The 18,792-nt window shown below is 36.8% G+C and overlaps 1 protein-coding gene across 2 annotated transcripts in view; it reads left to right on the plus strand.

The window, feature by feature from the left end:
- igsf21a (immunoglobin superfamily, member 21a) overlaps positions 1-18,792 on the plus strand; it is a 148,900-nt gene that overhangs the window by 72,965 nt on the left and 57,143 nt on the right. For both annotated transcript variants that reach the window (XM_072381606.1, XM_072381605.1), the window contains 2 exons: positions 8,130-8,251; positions 16,320-16,438. In XM_072381606.1, coding sequence (XP_072237707.1) covers positions 8,130-8,251; positions 16,320-16,438 — 241 coding nt within the window. The remainder of the gene's footprint in view (positions 1-8,129; positions 8,252-16,319; positions 16,439-18,792) is intronic.

The raw sequence follows: 18,792 nt of genomic DNA on the forward strand, positions 1-18,792 counted from the left end.
ACAGAGGTCTTGTTTTCATATCATTGGATCATTAGCTATAGTGGGGTAGAGTAAGGGAAATGTATTGAGTTTTAACTGAATTATAAAAAAAAAAAGAGAATTATTCCTAATTATAGAAAACTGTGGTAAACCGAGTGAATATGACTATTAAAAACAACTATAAAAGTCTTAAGAACTCTTAATTATATCACTCACTTACTACATAAGTGTTTAAGCAAACATGTATAAAGGATATTTTACTATGCATGACTTATGCCAAAGATTTTGACTGAACATATCCTGTTAGTGATTATGTCAGACTCCAAATTCCTCTGGTTTGAGACATAATATTTACTCAGTCAGGAGTACAAAACGACCACAGCTAAGACTAAAAACATTATTTTTACAACACAACCATAACTCCTGCTTCCTGGTTAGATTTACGGAATAAAGATATTTCTTATGGTCACAAAAAGGTAATGGTTAAAGCTAAAATGCCATTTATTTTTGCAATGTGACTATCACCCACATGACCATCATTTTTAAAATGCATTTTTCCCACAACATGTGAAGGTTTTTTGCACAACGTTGTTGGTAGTGTTAGCATGCATGAGCAAACGAGCTATTAGATAGTTTTCTGGTGGAGCGCAGTCTGATGGAACAATTACCATGCCGGCAATGATGGGAACGACATGGTTGTTCTTCGGTTGAGAAAATGATGGCAAAAGGAAAATAACTAAAAAGTCTGCAAACACAAAAGAGCTGCAAAGTGATCTGATAATCACTATAACATTTGATTGAACTGATATAACATTTTTGAGGTTTGCCCTGACTACTCATGGGTGCTTCACTTCAAATAAACCTGAAAATCCCCTTAAGTGGCCAGTTTACTACTTTATTTTCACATTTGAATTTGTGATTACGACAAGCTAAAAGACAGAACAGATAAATGCTTTTTGTAAATAAAGCCTTTACATAAACAATACATGAGCTCATCTGCAGATATCACATTAGTATGAAGCAGAAGCAAAGTCTGCATTGGGAGATGATAAGTGTGATTGAGACATGACAGGATACAGAACACAATCTCCTCATTGATGAGACTGGGGTATAAAAGATGATTAGGATTAGGTTTTAGAAAATATCTCTATTTGTGCTAAAATAAACCCTTTATAGAAAAAATGCATCAAAACAGTCCTCCTCTTCCATTTTCTTGGTTATGAGATAAATGATTCCAATCAACAAAGACAACTGCTTTCAGGCCGCTGATATTTTACATGCACTTACTCACATGACTACAGCATGCTGTCTTGAATAAGCATTGGTCATTTTAACCCCTGTAACCAATTTTTCAAACCTTTTCCTCCAACTTGGCCTCTTTAACTTCATATTACGTGGGGAGACTTAATGTGCTGAAATTACATGCTGGCACCACAGAAATATTGCCAATAGAAAGTTAATTAGCAGATTTGTCATGGTGGACACACAAATACTCTCAGGCCCTAGTGGGCACACAACTTGTTATGCTGCACACACGGTTTCCCTCGCTCAATTAAGGAAAGTAGAATCAGAATATCCATTTGTGGGGAAGTGAGGTTATGGAGAAAGTATGGAGGAAATGTAAAACTTTCTCCAAGGCCTTGACTCTTTTCATCTGTCAGTTTTACAATAATTTCAACCTTCAATCTTGTGATCCAAATATTTCACATGTTGGTCAGTCAGGTAAACCACTTGCAGACGAAAGGGACATGGGTCAATGATGCTCATGTGACCTCAACAACTATCAAAGTGTGAATATCTTTTAAGCCTTAACTCCTCACCAGTCAGAACTGAAGATGAGAGTTTAAATGCCTTCCAAAAAGAAATCCTCTAGCCTTCTATTTAAGAATTTAGAACTTAAAACTCATCAGGTGTTTGATAAAGACATTGTCAGAATGTCAAACATTTATTACTTAATGAATATTGAGCCAAAAGATTAAGGACAATGATGTTATATTGTAATGTCATATCTCATTACCTGTTGTTTTCTTTGATACACAATATTACATAATATTCCACTAACTGCTGAAGTTATGCAATCCCTTATGTTATGCAATTAGATACTTTATTTAATTATAGGTTTTATATCAGATTTTCTACAATCTGATAGCATGTGATAGTGTGTGCTTTTTATGAGATATTTTGGTATGTGGTGAAGAGACATGATAGACTAAACGCTCTTTCTAACTGTATTTATGAATTTAGGGGTTATTGCAAACAAGCTTTTTTCAAAGAAAATGGTCTTTTTTCAACTATTTTCTATGGTTAAACCATAAAACTTTATGTTTAATAGCTAGACCACACTTCTGTTTTTCTCTCATCAGTTCCATTTTACAAGCTCAATATTTTCTTCTCTTTCTCTTTCTCACTATATATATATATATAGTGTTCTGAAATATATAGTGTACTGAAATAGCTTTATTCATTAGCTATATGATAACTGATATGCTGCAGATCAGCAGGCCCCAAGAAGTCTGACCTAGTTTGACCTCATCACCTCCTCTGTCAGCCCAAGGGAAGCTGCCATCCACCAAATGACAGCTATAATCACCATCTCTGTATAGCATTGTTTCAGATGGTTTTAGATGACATGCTTGCATAACACTTATTTGCCTGAATTTTACCCTGGCCGTGGCTGACCCTCAACCTGCTACCTCCTGGGTGCAGCCGAGTGCAGCTGATCTATTCCTGTTGTTCCTGTTCACAGTTTTCATGAGGTTCAGCCCTAATCTGTGTATGTAATCTGGCGGTTCCTGCAGCAGCCAATCATAACCTGCACTCCGTAATGTTGGAATCAAAATGCTTGACAGCAGAGTGATGCTGATAAAAGGCCAGAGAAACTATTTACTATAATCGTCCAGCTTTTCTTTGCTGTGTGTGTGCACTCAGGCAATGGCAAAAACTGAGGACATATTACTCTGAAAACCTCCTGATTTGTAAGGATTGTTTTAGAAGATACTGACAAATACTCTAAATATATCAAGTTAAATTTTTGCTTATATGGTAATATAGGGGCCTCTAGAATATCCATTTTCTATAATAAATGTTTGTTATAATTGAAGTTGAAAGGAAGACAGAACAAAATAGGTTATGATGGCATTGCCATTACTGTTGACAAGTATCTCTCTCAGTCTTCAAACAATACACTGAACATGCTAAAGCCTGTAGAATTCTTGTTACAACTTTTGAACCATTTTTTCTTATTCAAGAATCTCTTTTACAGCAAAATCAGCAAGTGTTTAAATTTGTGTGGCACTGGATGATCAGACCCTCTGAGCATCAAAGGTAGTGTATACGTTTGTATCATCAGTTATCGCCTGGCCTGAATTAGTTGTGCTTCCCCACAGAGAGATGTGACAGACAGAGGGGGGAGAGGAAGCTGTCATTTGAAGCATGAAATCTCTTTAACCACATCCTCTGTCACTCAGCAGCCAGTAGGGGAGCACAGAAAGCAGATCTGTAAACTCACAGGTGAAGGACCAGGACCACTGCTGCTGTATGCCGGATCTGCTTACAGGATAAGGATAGTGGATAGATAGAACTATATCAATTCTTACAAATGTAGCCATCATTTACAGACCACCTCAGTCAGCACGCATACCATATCAACACCTCAGCTTTCCCCTTATTTACTTTTGGCAGCTCTAAGTACCGCAGACTAATAAAGTTAATACATGATGCTCTTTTATTCCATTGCATAGTAAATTGGTTGGTTTATTACACTTTCTTTAGGCTCAACACTTTCTTGTGTACTGCCATAGTACATCATGCTTTGTACTCAATAAAAACAATAACATCGAATTGCATCTGTTACCTCGCAGGGGGATGGTGCATTATTGTTGTACCTTAATACACACACTATATACTTCTCAGTGTGCAGTGCTATTGTCCTCCTTTTTGTGACATTATCTCAAAGGCACAGTGATAACATAAAATGGAAAGGCCATGTGCTTTCCACCAAATTTCTCACGTCTTTGAGTTTATGTTTCTAATTTTTAGCTGTTTTCTTTGCTTATTGTTTGATTCCATGTGTGCACATAAAGCAAAGATTTTATTCCCTACACACCCTCTGCATCTGGGTTTGGACAACCTTTTCAGTAGTTTAGATAAATTCAAGTAAAATATATTCAATGCAAAAGTAAATTGTTTTCTTAAATGATAAAAAGCAAGGACTTACTCTGGGAGAGAAGGTTTTAATTTGTTTTGGTTTTTTTCTTACATACAACCATGAAACATATTTTACATGTGCAGAAGTTTCCACCAAAGCTCAGATCCATGTTTCGAAAAGACTCTTTGGGAGATAATAACATTAAGAAAATTAGCATGGATCTGAAGGAACGTGCCGAACTGGCTCTTGACAATGCTCTGATCATCTCTTTTGTTGCTCGCTGGCTAAGTCTTTAAATGAGGGACTTGAATGGGAATAAATCTTATTAAGACATTATTTTGGAGTCATGCTGCTGTCCAATTGTATTGGAAGACTTTTTTCACAAAGAAATGCTTATCAAATTTAAGTAATACGCTTTATTATCTACTTATGTGACGCCATGAGAAGGTCATACAGTTATTACTTGTAATTACCTGTTTTTTTTGTATGATGTCAAATTTATCCAGAACATCTATATCTCCACACACAGAGACTAAATTATACACAGACCATTCAGTCTGTCCTATTAACCAGTTAGAAGATGCTATAAAAAACTTGGTTTTGTGATTCTCCTGCTGTTGCCTGAAATCATTGAGCAGGATTCAAGTTGAATCTCTCATAGTTGGCCTTGGTGTAAGCTGAATTTCCTCCAGCAGCTGATGATGCAGCTGTAACCTATAAATAGGTCCAGCCCAGACAGGCAGAGGGAACAGGGCTCTGGTTAACCCCTGGGACCAAGTCCTAATCTGACCCCAATAATAGGAGGCATCATTAGAAGGCCAGTTCAGCTGGATTGCCAGAAGGATACAGGACACACTCTTAGAGAGATCCTTGCACTATCACATCTCAAGAGAAACATGGTACCCTGTTTTGACCCTGTTGTCAACTACCTGTCATGGTCTCTACTTTCACCTGCTGGCTATCCCCTCACTTAATATCCACTATCTGCCACATTGTAGACAGGATAGGAGTAGCTAACTCTCTACCATCCATGCTTGTCTTTTCATATCTCCAGATGGCAGAGTGTTGGGGAGGTTTGGTGCCTATGTGCCTAATGTGCATTGCATGGCCTGGATTCGACAAAGCAGTTGTAGCAAAGCTTTGCTTCCCCAACGGTGCTTTCTGCAATCAAAGAGTATTCATCTCCCTCTTGTAAAGCCATTTTGGCACAGTTTGGGTCTCTTTTTTCTCCCCACCCACTCTCTCCCTTTTTACTGTTCTATTCCTTTCATAGTCAGTTCTTTATACTGAACCCAGGTCCCCTTGTGGAGATATCCACTGATGTGCAGATTCTCTCAGATTTATTACACAAGGATTTTCAGGGCACTCTTCATTAAGAGGTGAAATCGTTAAAGAGAACTAGATAAAGAGAGTCTCCAATGGAGCAGATTTTTCTGAGGCCAAAATATTCTTTCTGGCCTTTGGGGATTCCAGAAATCCAGAAATCTGACACCTGCATCATCCACCAGGTTTTTCAGGGGTATGACAGATGCAATTGTAATGCTTGTTGAATTAGACTGACTGTGAAAATGGAAAGAAATAGAAAATGTGTCCAACTCAGTTCAGTGCTTCAGGGAAGATCATATTTGCAGATCATATTTGCATCAATTTATGTGCAGTGTAGTTCACATGCATGTTTTATTAGAAAAGTGGACTATTTTCAAAAACATTTTTTTAAGTAGCTGCGTCCGTGTAGATGAGCACAGTGATATGTTTCCCCTTTTGCCAAAGACCAAAAGTTGAATAGATTGCATTAATGTAACATGCAGCCTTAAATAATAACTAAACTACTAAAGTATTTTAAGAATAATTTTAAGAATATTAATACATTTAGAAAAGTAACAATATAGCATACAATTTAGATCACAAGTTTGTGCATCATTTCCAGTGCCACTTTCTTTTACTTTATTTTTTTCTGTTGCACTTCCACATGATACACTAACAATCTTTTTCTATTGGACGGTGGTAATGAGATTTTTGTTTTTAGCAATATCTTTTCCATCGTTGCTCAGTAAGGTTATTGCTGATCAGTTCTATTTCTAACATAAGAAAAAGTTTGATTTATCATTAACACTTGATACTGTGTCACCTAATTTTGTTTTACTCGAGCTTACATAAAGTACAAGTACATTCAAGATGTTGGTCCAATAAAGAAACTCCTTACCTTCTTTTTCAACCACCAATAGACTTTCAACTGTCATAATAATGTCAACTTAGAGATACAGCTCAAACAGAAGTCATGCAGTTGAACTCCAGTTCTCAGAGGAACTGGCTTTATAAAGGTTGGTTTGTAGTTGCTTATGTGCTTTAATGTCTAAACATGTAACTGCCAGGCTCTAAAAAGATATATGTTTTTGCTTTTATAGCTCACCCACATGAAGCTGTTATACCATATCAACCATGACGATTATGTAGTGAGCAGGCTAAATACTACTCTAGGCTTCAAATGTGCAACCCAGCATTTTGCCCTCAAGACTGAACACCTCGGTGCTTTAGGATACCTATACAATTAGTAAGAACATTTACATAACACCTGAATAATAGTAATTATTATTATTGTTTTAGCCTAATCAAAACTGGAATTTTAAAAATGCAGTCAAATGTGTTAATTAGACCCAAATCACTTTATCCCCAATAAAGTTGCTGTCTTTCACATATTTTGTCATTCACTGTCCTTTGTCAGCTGGCTAAACATGTATTGCTGGAAATACAGAGCTGGCAAGGGTTTAGGTGGTTGGGAAGAAGAATTTTCAAACACAGCTTTGCTTTTTGATGCTCATTTTTACTCGTTGCTTCTCCTCATCTGTTGCTAAAAAAAGAGAAGTCACAACATGGTTAGTAGTTTACACCCAGTGTACAGATCCAACAATAACAAATGATTACACTCAGCTCAGGGTGCCATATATTTTCTTAACCAAATGGCGTAACAACAACAAAATTATTTACACGGGTGCAATACTTCAAACCACTACAGATTAGCTAAACATATCTTAGATATTTAAAATGAATCAAAATTCTCAAACTATAAATTACAAAGTTGACATTAAATCAGTAGGAGCTTATATGTTACAAGTGTCAAATGCAATTAATTTCCACACACCTGCTGCTGTTTTAGCATTGTCAACTACCTTTGCAGTACCACTTAGCAAACTAAGCCTGAGGCAAGAGGTTATGAGTTACTCTATATTGTCAGGGAACAATCACTTGCTCACATAAATACATTTTAGCTATTGTCTCTTCATGTGGTACTGTGCACATTATACACTATATGAACTAATCCTGATATAGTTTGACATTATTTACCTGCTGAAGGGATTGGATGGGATCAAAACGACAACATCACTGGCAAATGAAGGAAGGATACCCCAACAATTTTAATCTTCAAAGCAGCATTAGTGGCTCCATTAAAATCCTGTTACCCATTTCCCTTTATGGATGTTGGTGGCTTCTGAAGAGAGGAGAAATCACAGTCATTCAAATGTTAAGTGACAGATACTCCTGTGAATATTAGAAAGGAAAGAACTACTCAGTCATATACCATGCCGTGAAGAAGAAAAAAAAATTTCATGAGACCAGTGTTTTGAATATCCTATCCCATTACCTTTGTAGTATCGCGTCACATGCCATTACATCGGCAAAGAGCAGTCTGCTTGGCACATAAAGAACACTGCACTGTGTCAGTCCTCATTAAGATTTAACCATGTGCGTGAACACAGACTCACAGGAACCTGAGAGACTGTCTCTGTGATGCTATCATGTCAGCAGGGTTTAAATCCTGGACTTTAGTCTTTATTGGGAATGGGTTTATCATGAATCAATAAGGTAATTGCAGGTAGAAGTGCAATTTACACTCCAAGCCATGGGACATTAAATGATAGGTGTAGCTCAAGGGGCAGAAAGGTAGGGCCTGCCCCGTCCATCATGAGAGTAATTGTCTTAATAATGCCTTCCCTTTTCTTTACAGGTCACAGATGGGGGTACCATCAAGCAGAAAATCTTCACCTATGATGCAATGTTTAACACAAATTACTCTCATATGGAGGACTACCGCAGACGTGAAGACCTTGTGTACCAATCAACTGTCCGGTAAGCCTCAAATCAATATTCAAACAAGACTACTCTCACGCTACCTGTTAAACTAACTGTTTATTGAAGCATCCTCAGGATGATGCGATAGTAAATACACCAAGGTTATCCTCATCAGTTTTAAAACACAGCTTCATTCTCATCCATCTGCTGCTCATCAGACAAGGTCATACTGAAGTGACAGGGTTAGGGGCTCAGTGCGTTACTAAATCAGGACAGAAGCAAACTCTAATCAACAGCTCATCTCAGGATAAAGAATTCAGTGTAAAAAGATTTAGCTAACATCTGGCCAGGCTGCTCCTTATTTCAGAGTGGTGTACTTAACCCAGGTAGTGCTGCCCATCTCTGCCACATTATCATGGAAAGAAATATGTGCCAAACCCATCTCTGAAGCCTCTACAATTCACTTCATGCATAGCATTAATGGGTTGTGGAGAGAGCAAGAGAGGGAGAGATAGGAAGAAGCAGTGTTAGTAATAGTAGGTGGAGTCATTGGGCACTTGTTGGCTTGATTACATGTTCAGTGCACCCTGGGGAGTGCCCTCTTTCACCCAAGGGCTCAACAACATGGCTGGCAACCCATCGTCTTTATTTCGCTCACACTCTGTTTTGGCTCCTCTCCTACTGCAGATGTCGTGATCTGAATGCTCAGCAATACAACTGATGTGCTGGCCGCACATTGCACCTACAGTATATTAAAACTAGAATCTTTCACACTTTTCATTCTTCTCTAATAATCCAACTTTCATTATTCCTTTTAATCTCATCTTCATTCAGCTTCTTTATTAAATTAATGAATTCAGCTCATGTGGGCTGCTGCTTGGAGTTTTCCTTTCTATCTCCCTATTTTCGTGTGGTGTGGTTGCCCAGCTGAAGATGATTTATCTGGACAATCCTACTATCCCTTTGGGATAGTGAGGAACATTATTATGGAAAAGTGTACTCACTTAGATACACACAAACATGAAAACATGAATGCGGACATAAACATAACCCTCCACACATTGACACACACATATCGTGAAGTGACAGAAAACATGCAGATCAGTTGGATGCTAACCACATCTGTGTCAGAATGCTTGGACGGAGTTAGGCAACCAGAGACAAATGTGGATTCACCGCAACAATCACAGCACTGTTCTTGGCAAGAAATACTTGTAAGGAACCACTTTCATGGTGTATCACAGATTATCACAACTACTAAGAAATCCATAAAGCTGAATTTCTTCTCACTATAATGTCCCATTGTCACATAAAAATTATGAATCTTCTGTTCAAAGCATTAGCAGTGTGACAAATATCTCAATATACTGTGTTTTATAAACAAAGATTTTTTTTCAAGAATGTAGCATATTTTAGTTTACCTTTCAATTTTTAAATATTTCGTGATGTGACGTCGATTTCGACGTCAAAAGAGATTGCCTTGTCTTATTTGTCCTTGTAAAATGAAAAAAAAAAAAATCAGAGCTTGGATTGTGGCTGGTGATGCCGGGAGTTTGTAGGATCTGAGGTGACCTGAGCTCAAATTGATGTTTTCTTTTTCATTTAAAAGATGCTTAAAATTTTCAGAATGTAAAAGATGAATGCACCATATCAAGGACATACGTGGGTTTAGTTCAACCTGCGATAAAGGTGTTTTTAAAAGATGTATGGTTAAGTATACGTGTGTGTGGAGTGGCATAGTCTTACTGATTTGGATGGTGAAACTGTTTCTTATCCTGTTTCTTAACACCAATATTCCTGAACCATGCTAAGGATTTATTCTTTCCAGCTACATACAGTTGAAGTCTCATGCTTAATGGGGAACTCTTATTTTTAAACCTAGACCTTATTTCTGGCATGAAATACGTTTATCTACTCACCGAGAACAGTTTGGCGAGTTTCGGCATCCTTTGGAAGATATTTAGATCACTCGCGATCCGTGTCCATATAACGGGAGAGAGCAGGGCATAGAAAATACAGCCTCTAAATATCTAAATAAGGCTTTATCTACTCAGTGAGTAGATAAACATATTTCAGGCCAGAAATAAGGTCTAGGTTGAAAAATACCGGAGTTCCCCTGTAAGTAACGTGTTAATTTATTAATCAATAGGGTTTTTTTGTTTGTTTTCTCCTTATGCTTTTGTTGATACTTACCGAGAGTTTCAAAACAGCCTTTCAACACATTATCAAATCTTAATTAAATTCAATTCAGTTTATTTTTATAGCGCCAAATCACAACAAATGTCATCTCAATGATACAGTCCAATTCAAGCCAATTAGAGTCCAATTCATTGTAATCATAATACAATCAAATCAAATTAATTGAATTAAAAATTAGTCCATTTTCTACATAAAAAGCTAATTCAAAAACAATGTCCTAGCTGAAACCAACTGAGCATGCATGAGGTGACTGTGGAGAGAAACAACTCCCTTTTAATGGGAAGAAACCACTGGCAAAACCAGGCTCGGGAAGGGTTGACCAGCTGGGGTTTCTTAAGAAATCTGCATAAAACCCTTTTGGTATCAACGGAACATCCTCCTCCTGAACCAACTGTTTAGGGAAAGTGAAAATAGTTAAAGTAATATGAATGCACTTAAGTCAACATCCTAGATGGTAAATGGGATTTCACAGTTTAACTATACTGTTTTGTAGATTGGTTACATTAAAATGTTAGATAATAACTAACTAATTCCTAAACAAAGACTCCAGTCTTACACACTTAAAAGAAACAGACACACCAGATTCCTGTTGAGAGTTTAAAAATCGCATTGGTAAAGAAGCAGTGTGTAGGATTTCGTGACATCAAGTGGCAAAGTTGCAGATTGCACCTAAATAAGATGTTATCAGAGAAAACAAGGAAGAGTCATGTGGAGAGAAAAGTTGAGGCAACAGTCATTTAAAGAAAATAGTTATCATTGCTTTGAAAATGCGATAGTCAATACCAATGTCGAATCAATCAAAATTAAATACAAAGTTTGGCACAGCTGCATCACTGTATAGTAGGATTTCCCTCAGAATAAACAGTGGTAGCGTTCTTTGAATTCCATACATTTGCTTTTTATTTCATTTACATGATAAGGTGTCACAGGACCTTTATATGTCAAATATGCTTTAAAGATTTCTTTAAAGGTCACAAGCCTCATCTCATCCATCATATATCCTCCAAGTGCATTTTGGAAATTCAGATATCCTTTAGGATGTTTTGTTGAGATTGATTTCAAGGTCAGAGTCTGTAGAACAGATAATGACTTCTCAGGTTTGTGATCTCTTATGACATTACCAGACTCATGAGATTTCAATTGCTAATGCATTAAGTTTAAAAATGCTCAATTGTGTTTTGTAGAAAGTTTTTGAGATTTGCTGCAAGAACTTTGAATTTTGTTCTGAAGATGAGTCCACTGGAAGAACACTGAAAACTGGAGACAAGGCTAAGGGAGTGGTCCAAGTGGGCAGAGAGGCAGTGGGCTGGGTCCTGAGTGATCCATGGAGATGGAGAACAGCTTGGTAGTGAGTAGGGGACTCTAGATAATCAAACAAACCAGAAACAATGTCAGCAAGATTAAAAAGACAAAACAAACAAAAAAAAAAACTAGCAAGAGCATGTTGGCCTGAAAACTTTTCTACATTTTTCACATGATCTGGAAAAGGCTAGGAGGAAAATTCATAAGTTCCCATTGTACTGTACTGAAAATCTTGCTTACGGTACAAAAATTTCAAGCATTAATGCATTTTCGACATCCAAACACAGGTGCAATATGGGTTTTATACACACACATTACTCTGTCAAAAAATCAGGGGCGAAAAAAGCAGCATGCAGTGGGGAAATATTGTAGCAAACAGTTTCCCAATAAAATAAAATTAATCCAAACCAGGTTTAAAGACATTTAATGATTATCTTACCAGTGTTATTTTTTGTAGAAAAGGAAAAGTATTTGAACATGTATTGTAAGAAATATCCTTCAGATGTGATAGATCAAAATACTGAGTAATTCATAATCCATTTAATGCGCAATGAATGGGGCCTTTGGGGTACTATAACCGGCAGAAAGCCTTTTTTTATGTGTGGTTTCTTTGTTGGTCCTTTTTCTTCTTTCACTAATACCTCCATCCTTTTTGCTTTTTCACCACTTCTGTTCTGCATTTGTGTGCATTGGAATTCATGAACGTAGTTATAGCAAACAACAGAATTGCTGCTTTGTTGATAAGAACAGAAAGATGAGCTACATCAGCACATACCATAATGCAAGCTTTGAGCACAAAGCCAATCACATTTCCTTTGGCACTCACAGAATCACTGCATTATCCTTGTCATTTTGTTTCATGCTCATTTCTTAAGGAAACATGGATGATTACACACATCACTTGTATCTGATTCACAAGGCAATTTGTCTCTGCTTTTCATCGAGTGCAGAGTGACTTGCAATCGCCAGTCCAACCAAAATGCTCCAAGCCAGAGAGACTATCTGACAATGTGCTAGTTAATTTGATGCAGAGTTTGACTGGATGAGCTATCAGAAGCTCCTCTGTCAAGACTGCTCTTTTTCACTCTCCATTTAGGCAGTGGCATTTGTTGCATTTGCAGGCAGGAGGAGTTTTGAAGGAAGGCCTACATAACAGGAAAGAGCTTTCAGATGCATCTCCTAGGGGACAATCGATCTCTCTTTGCGGTATGCTGTTTTTGCTGTACCTCTGTGGGGGCCCATTAGTATTGATCCCATCTCTGTATGGCTGTTTTGGTGTACATATAAGGGTTTTGTAGTGTGTTTAATCTTGTTTGATGGGAATTGTTCATTTTCTTTATATAGTGTACCATATCTAAGGTCTGCTGATATAAATTTTTTGTTTACAAGGTTGTGGGGGGAAAAAACTCATCCTGCCTTGTTGTGTGTCATTTCTAATGTGCTTTATTTTTTGCAAGTTATTGTATTCTATAATTTCTCCACAAAATAACTGATTTAGAAATTGCCTGAAAACAATAGGATATGTAAAATGTTACAATATTAAAAGAGGCCAAAATGACACAGTGAGAGGAAAGGATCAGAATGATGAGTGGAGGATGGATTAGGCTATTTTCTAGTAAATCATGAACAGGAAATGTGGTAAAATGTTTGCCTAAATGCTCCTTAAACTCTCATTTACTGGAGTAATTTTGCATGCTTATAAATGTGTGGCACAGTGGATGCTACTGCTGATTTACCGAGGAAATCATAGCAAGTATAATGAACGTGAACACAATTTCAAATTAAATGGTGAATCCATTCTAATAAAGATTTCAAACATCAGCATTAGTAGTGAATAAGTATGAGCAGCAAAAGACTGTTGATACTCTTAGTCACGCGTTCCATTTCTCTGAAAAGAATAGACGGGCACCTCTGAAATGCTTGACATCAAAGATTAGAGTGCGTTCTGAAAAATTAATTCTGCCAGTCTTCATTTTTAACAGTAGTCTCAATGTTAGGAGTACCACCTTTCCTCTCTCCCCCACACAGTTGTGATAAATGAGCCTTGGTGTCAAACTGGAGAGGACGAGGAAATGTTGTGAATTGGGATTTCTTATTGAAACCGTCACCCATTTTCCAGATGTACTTTTAAGCCTCAAATGATCTTACTTCTGATTTAATTTTGCTGCACTTGGTTTGCTCTTTTTGTGCCTTGATTTGAATCCATGAATACTGCAGTCAGGATTGTGGATAAGTTAGCCACGTCTTTGTTTGTAAAAACAAAGAAATGGGCTACATCAGCATTAACCAAGACAAAAGCAATTACCTCATCCCCACCCACAAGCACAGAGTCAGATTCGCTGTGCTATTCTCATCATTTTCACTTTGTGGCAAGGAAAAAAAGATCTGCTTGTTTTATGCCTATCCCTGAAGGAAGCACTGCCGGTTAAAAACCCCTCTGTATATCTGGAGGTGCTTACCCTCCTTTATATATACTTAGCTTTTTTCAACATTTGTTTGTGACTGGAACTTTCGGTAAAACTCAGTTGACTTGGTTCAAGTTTTGTGCCAGAGTGCCAGAGTTTATTAGGTTTTAAAAACTAATTAATTTATTATTAATTTTTCAAAAGACTCTTAAGGAAAAATGGCAACTAAGATTATATGTAGATTTAAAAAAGGTTCAGCAGTGCAAAAAGTATGCACCTATTCCATTGTTTATTCTAACAAGGTTAAGAACCTCATTATTATTGAATATTCAATGTGAAAGATAATATTAGAAGTGCCATTCAAGAATTTTGAGTGCATTCTCCCAGGACATAGTGATAAAAAGCATTTAAAAAAATTACACAGTAGAAAGATGTGAGGAGGACTTTAAAAGTTATTGTTTAGAAACAAAAGGTGTTGGAATTTGATACCGTCAAATGTGTGAAACTAACGTATATTTCTAGAGGACAAAGGGGCAACAAACTGAATACTCAAGATAAAGTAAGAAATAAAGATGAGTCTAGTAGGTAATTACCTTGTAACATCATGTTGTCAATGTGTTGCCATGCAAAGTCACAGAATTATCTTCAAATGTGATAAGTCTATTAAATGCTCAGTCTTTGAACAGTGGATAATGCAGTCCGTTACTGAGACTGATCATGACCCTAAAATTAGTAATTAGGATAGAACAAGTAACAAGTATAAACAATTTATGTAAATATAAATGATTGTACTTTAGTAGAGAGCACATACAAAGAAGACACACAGATGGATTCCACATTAACTGTGTGTGTTTAGAGGCTTCTGATATTCACAACGTACCGTAAATACAAAGAAAAATAATCAGTTCAGTACATATTTGGCAGAAAAAGACAAATTACAATTTAAAATAGCAGATGTTGATAAGGTGAATTTAGAACCCAGAAAGTGTGATAATATCACAATTTTTAAAGTTATTAGGGAAACTGCCACATTTGGAGCTGTGGACCAACTTTACTGCTATATATTCTGGAATGAGAGTGCATTGATATATGTATGGTGGGGGTTCAGATTTTACTGCGCTACAGAAAAGTGAGCTCCACTCCTTCAGACAAACTCACACACACTCACATGCACACATGCCGCTGAACCCATTTCAGCATGACTGCTGTGAGCACCCGAGCTCTGTTCCAGCAGAGGTCCCCGTCTGAAATAGCCAGGCTACAAGGACAATCCTTCCTATTTTTTGGGAATAAATCACAGGAGCTAAAAGTGACTGGTTGTGTCTCCCTTTGATTATCACTGTTGACATAGGAGTTGGACATGGAATTCAGAGTGTGCTCTCAAAGTGTTGCTTTTAAAAAAATGTCTCTTTGGTGTCACTGACTGAATAATTGTTGGCTGTTCTGTCTTCACTTAAAAAAGTATATTCAAAATTCCTTTTTTAGTTTCACTTGTTACACCTTTTCAGAAATACAAATTTTGCTAATACAATATATCTTCACACGCAGAGCTGAAGCAATAAGATATACTTACTGATTAACAAAAGTTTTGTATCCGTTTCTTTAAAACACAAGGAGGTGAGGACAGAGAACAGTGCAAAAGTCCTCTTTAGTAGTACAGTGTCTGCCATCAAAGGCTATTGTGCAACTTACACTGCTGTACTTTAGGACGAAAGTATATCTCAGTGGTGTCTACATGATTTTACTATGTGAAAAGGCATTGAGAGATGATTACAATGAAAATGCCTTTAGAAAAACAACATGATAACGTTGCATTGTTTGACAGTTGAGGTTATATTTTGAAAGATATATAGTGTATTTTGTTCATTTTGTAGCTTTTTGTATGTTTTTGACTTGTTTGTGGCCAGCTCAGTTTCTCCTACATGTTTGAAAAGAGAGGGTGAGGTGGGGAGGATATTTGTTCAGTAAATGTCAATTCCTCAAAGAAGGAAATTCAGGAGAAATAGATTCTACTGCAGTGTGTGAAGATGAATGACCCAAATTTAGTTTGTTTTCACAGGGCATTTTTCCACTGTAATGCAGACAAGATTATACTTCCTATGTGAGAATATTTCATCTGCATAAGCAAACTCATAAGTATAATGTTTTCTTTCTCCACTTATTTTTGCAAGAGTGCAATAATTGATACCATCTCACCAAATAATCTTTTTACTTTACAGGCTCCCGGAGGTACGGATCTCAGACAATGGGCCTTATGAATGCCATGTGGGCATTTATGACCGGGCAACGAGGGAGAAGGTTGTCCTGGCTTCAGGGAATGTTTTTCTCACGGTTATGTGTGAGTACCATCAATTCACCTAAGCCAACACATATATTTCTAGTGGCCGCTTGCTTGGAACAGTGAATGTATACATACACACACGCACACATACATATATATATATATATATATATATATATATATATATATATATATATATATATATATATATATATATATGCCTGGGTGGGACATGGGTGCATGGAGGGGTACTGTTTAAAGTCAGCAGGTTTGAAAGTGTGACCAAGATTGAAAACCTTTGAAGACCTGCAAGCAGGAGAAAAAGCTCTTGATCACTCAAAATATGTGAGGTTTTAATTTTTATGTGAGGTGACGGAGGGTGGAGAAACTGTCACTGCTGGGCAGAAATGCAGAATTTTAACAGAAAAACAAAAAACAAGTCTGCATATAATAATACAATAACTGCAAAGTCTCGCCTGAAAACACGTAGAAGATATATTTGTCCGCTTACCTAGAGTAAGGTCACAGTCCTTGGGTATGAATTGAAGTTCATAATTCATAACTGAAGAATTGAAAAGAAGATGATAACATATCCCTGTTTTTTGTATAAAAGTGTGCAAGCCATAACCAGCAGTCTTTTGCACATAGATGTTTAAATTTGTCAAATGTTCATAGATTAATGCCTTCCACCATCCTACTACCATTGCATGAAAGTGGACGTTATAAAGGAAAATGTATGGAGAAGGTGCAGATAAATCTACCTGACAGCAAATCAAACTTAAGCTGCATCTCTGAAGGAACAGAATAAGGAAAGCAATTAACTTTACTGTGAAACTGCAACATTTTGTGTTGTTGACTGTTTATTGTTGGAAATAACTTAATTGTTTGTAGCTATATTAACTGCTGACCAAAATATAAGAACTGGGCATCATCATTACTGCTTGAGGTAATGTGCGTTATACTCTTAACTGAGCAGGTGGTCTGACTGAAAGATGTAAAATGAGCACAACCTTTGAACAGTGTAATCAGAGGACAAGCTTTCCACTTCCCATGATACCAGTAAATCAATTTCAAATATCATGTGCAGTGGGGTGTTCAGTCATCCTCATTTAACATTTTTTCAGGTTTTTTTTTTCAGTTATCAATAGTTGGCCTTTAAGACATTCACAAGTATTAAGACATCAAAAAATCCAAGCAATATACAATGATAAGTTGACATAAAAAAACTGCTATTTTCCTTTCTGCTGTTGTGACTGTATGACAAGAATTAATGAACACATTTATATTGTAGTGAGAGGTCCCTGGACTTAAGAAAAATTTATTGAATTTTTGTGGTGATCCTGATCTACAATGTCTACCAATCCAATGGTGATTTGATTTTTTTGTGATTTGGTTTTACTATAAACCTAACAGAAATGGACTGGATGCCAAATCCAGAGGGTGGGTTAATCTGTGTCAAAAAGTCGATCCAACTGAATTTAAGTTGATAGGAATAATATCTACTGTAGAAACAAGAGCTCAGCACTGGTTGAGGTTTGTGCTGTCTCAGCACTCCAGGATCCACATGTTTAGACAAATTTACTTTTTGTAGCTCCTGCTGCTTTAATATTGACATATCTTTGCTTTATTCCATTTACCTCACATATTTTGCATTTATCTCATAGTTAGATTTTCCATTATTTAGTTAGTAGAGGAGATTGTGTGCCCCTTGTCTAATTCTCTGCTGTGGCTGTAATATACTTCCTTAACACGTTCCTTAACATTCCTGATGTGGCTTACGGATTATTATCAAAAAGGAAATTTTTCAGTAGATAATCTGAGAGAAACAGAATAAAAAACACACAAAATCACCTCCATATCACGTTTGCGACCTTGAGAATTGTCTATTGTTTTTTTTGGGTTTTTTTGCCGATCCCATGCCTTTGTTTTGGAAAGTACCCATGATCAGTGAGTGGGGATTTACTCAGTTAACTGTTTCTTGTTTTAGTGCTGGTTGGGAAGAAGAGAATTTTATGGTCCTGAGATAGTTAGAGCCCCTTTACTCAGCTGGGTCTTAAATCCCCACTCGACTAGAGAGAAAAACGGATGGCCTCTGGCATTGTGGCTAATTGCCATCTAAACTGAAACAGAATTATTCATAACCTATTAGTGTGTCAAGTTCAGTGGGAAGTAAAGAAAAAAGTGGATAGGAAAAAGAAAGAAAATAAGAGGAAAAAAGTTAATTAACAGGAAGCAGTACATGGTGAGTATCTTAATTTTTTAAAGGGCTTCATAAATAAGAATTATAATTTGAATGAATCCCTGCCAAGAAATTCAATCATTTAAAAGGCTAAACCTTAGCCTCTTACCTCAGTTACTGTCCTTCACTGTCTGGAAAGTTTTGTATTACATTTTTCATTGCACAATATGAA

Source organism: Leuresthes tenuis, unplaced genomic scaffold (assembly GCF_036924035.1).
Source record: "Leuresthes tenuis unplaced genomic scaffold, fLeuTen1.0.hap1 SCAF_3, whole genome shotgun sequence".
In the NCBI taxonomy this organism is placed as follows: Eukaryota; Metazoa; Chordata; class Actinopteri; order Atheriniformes; family Atherinopsidae; genus Leuresthes; species Leuresthes tenuis.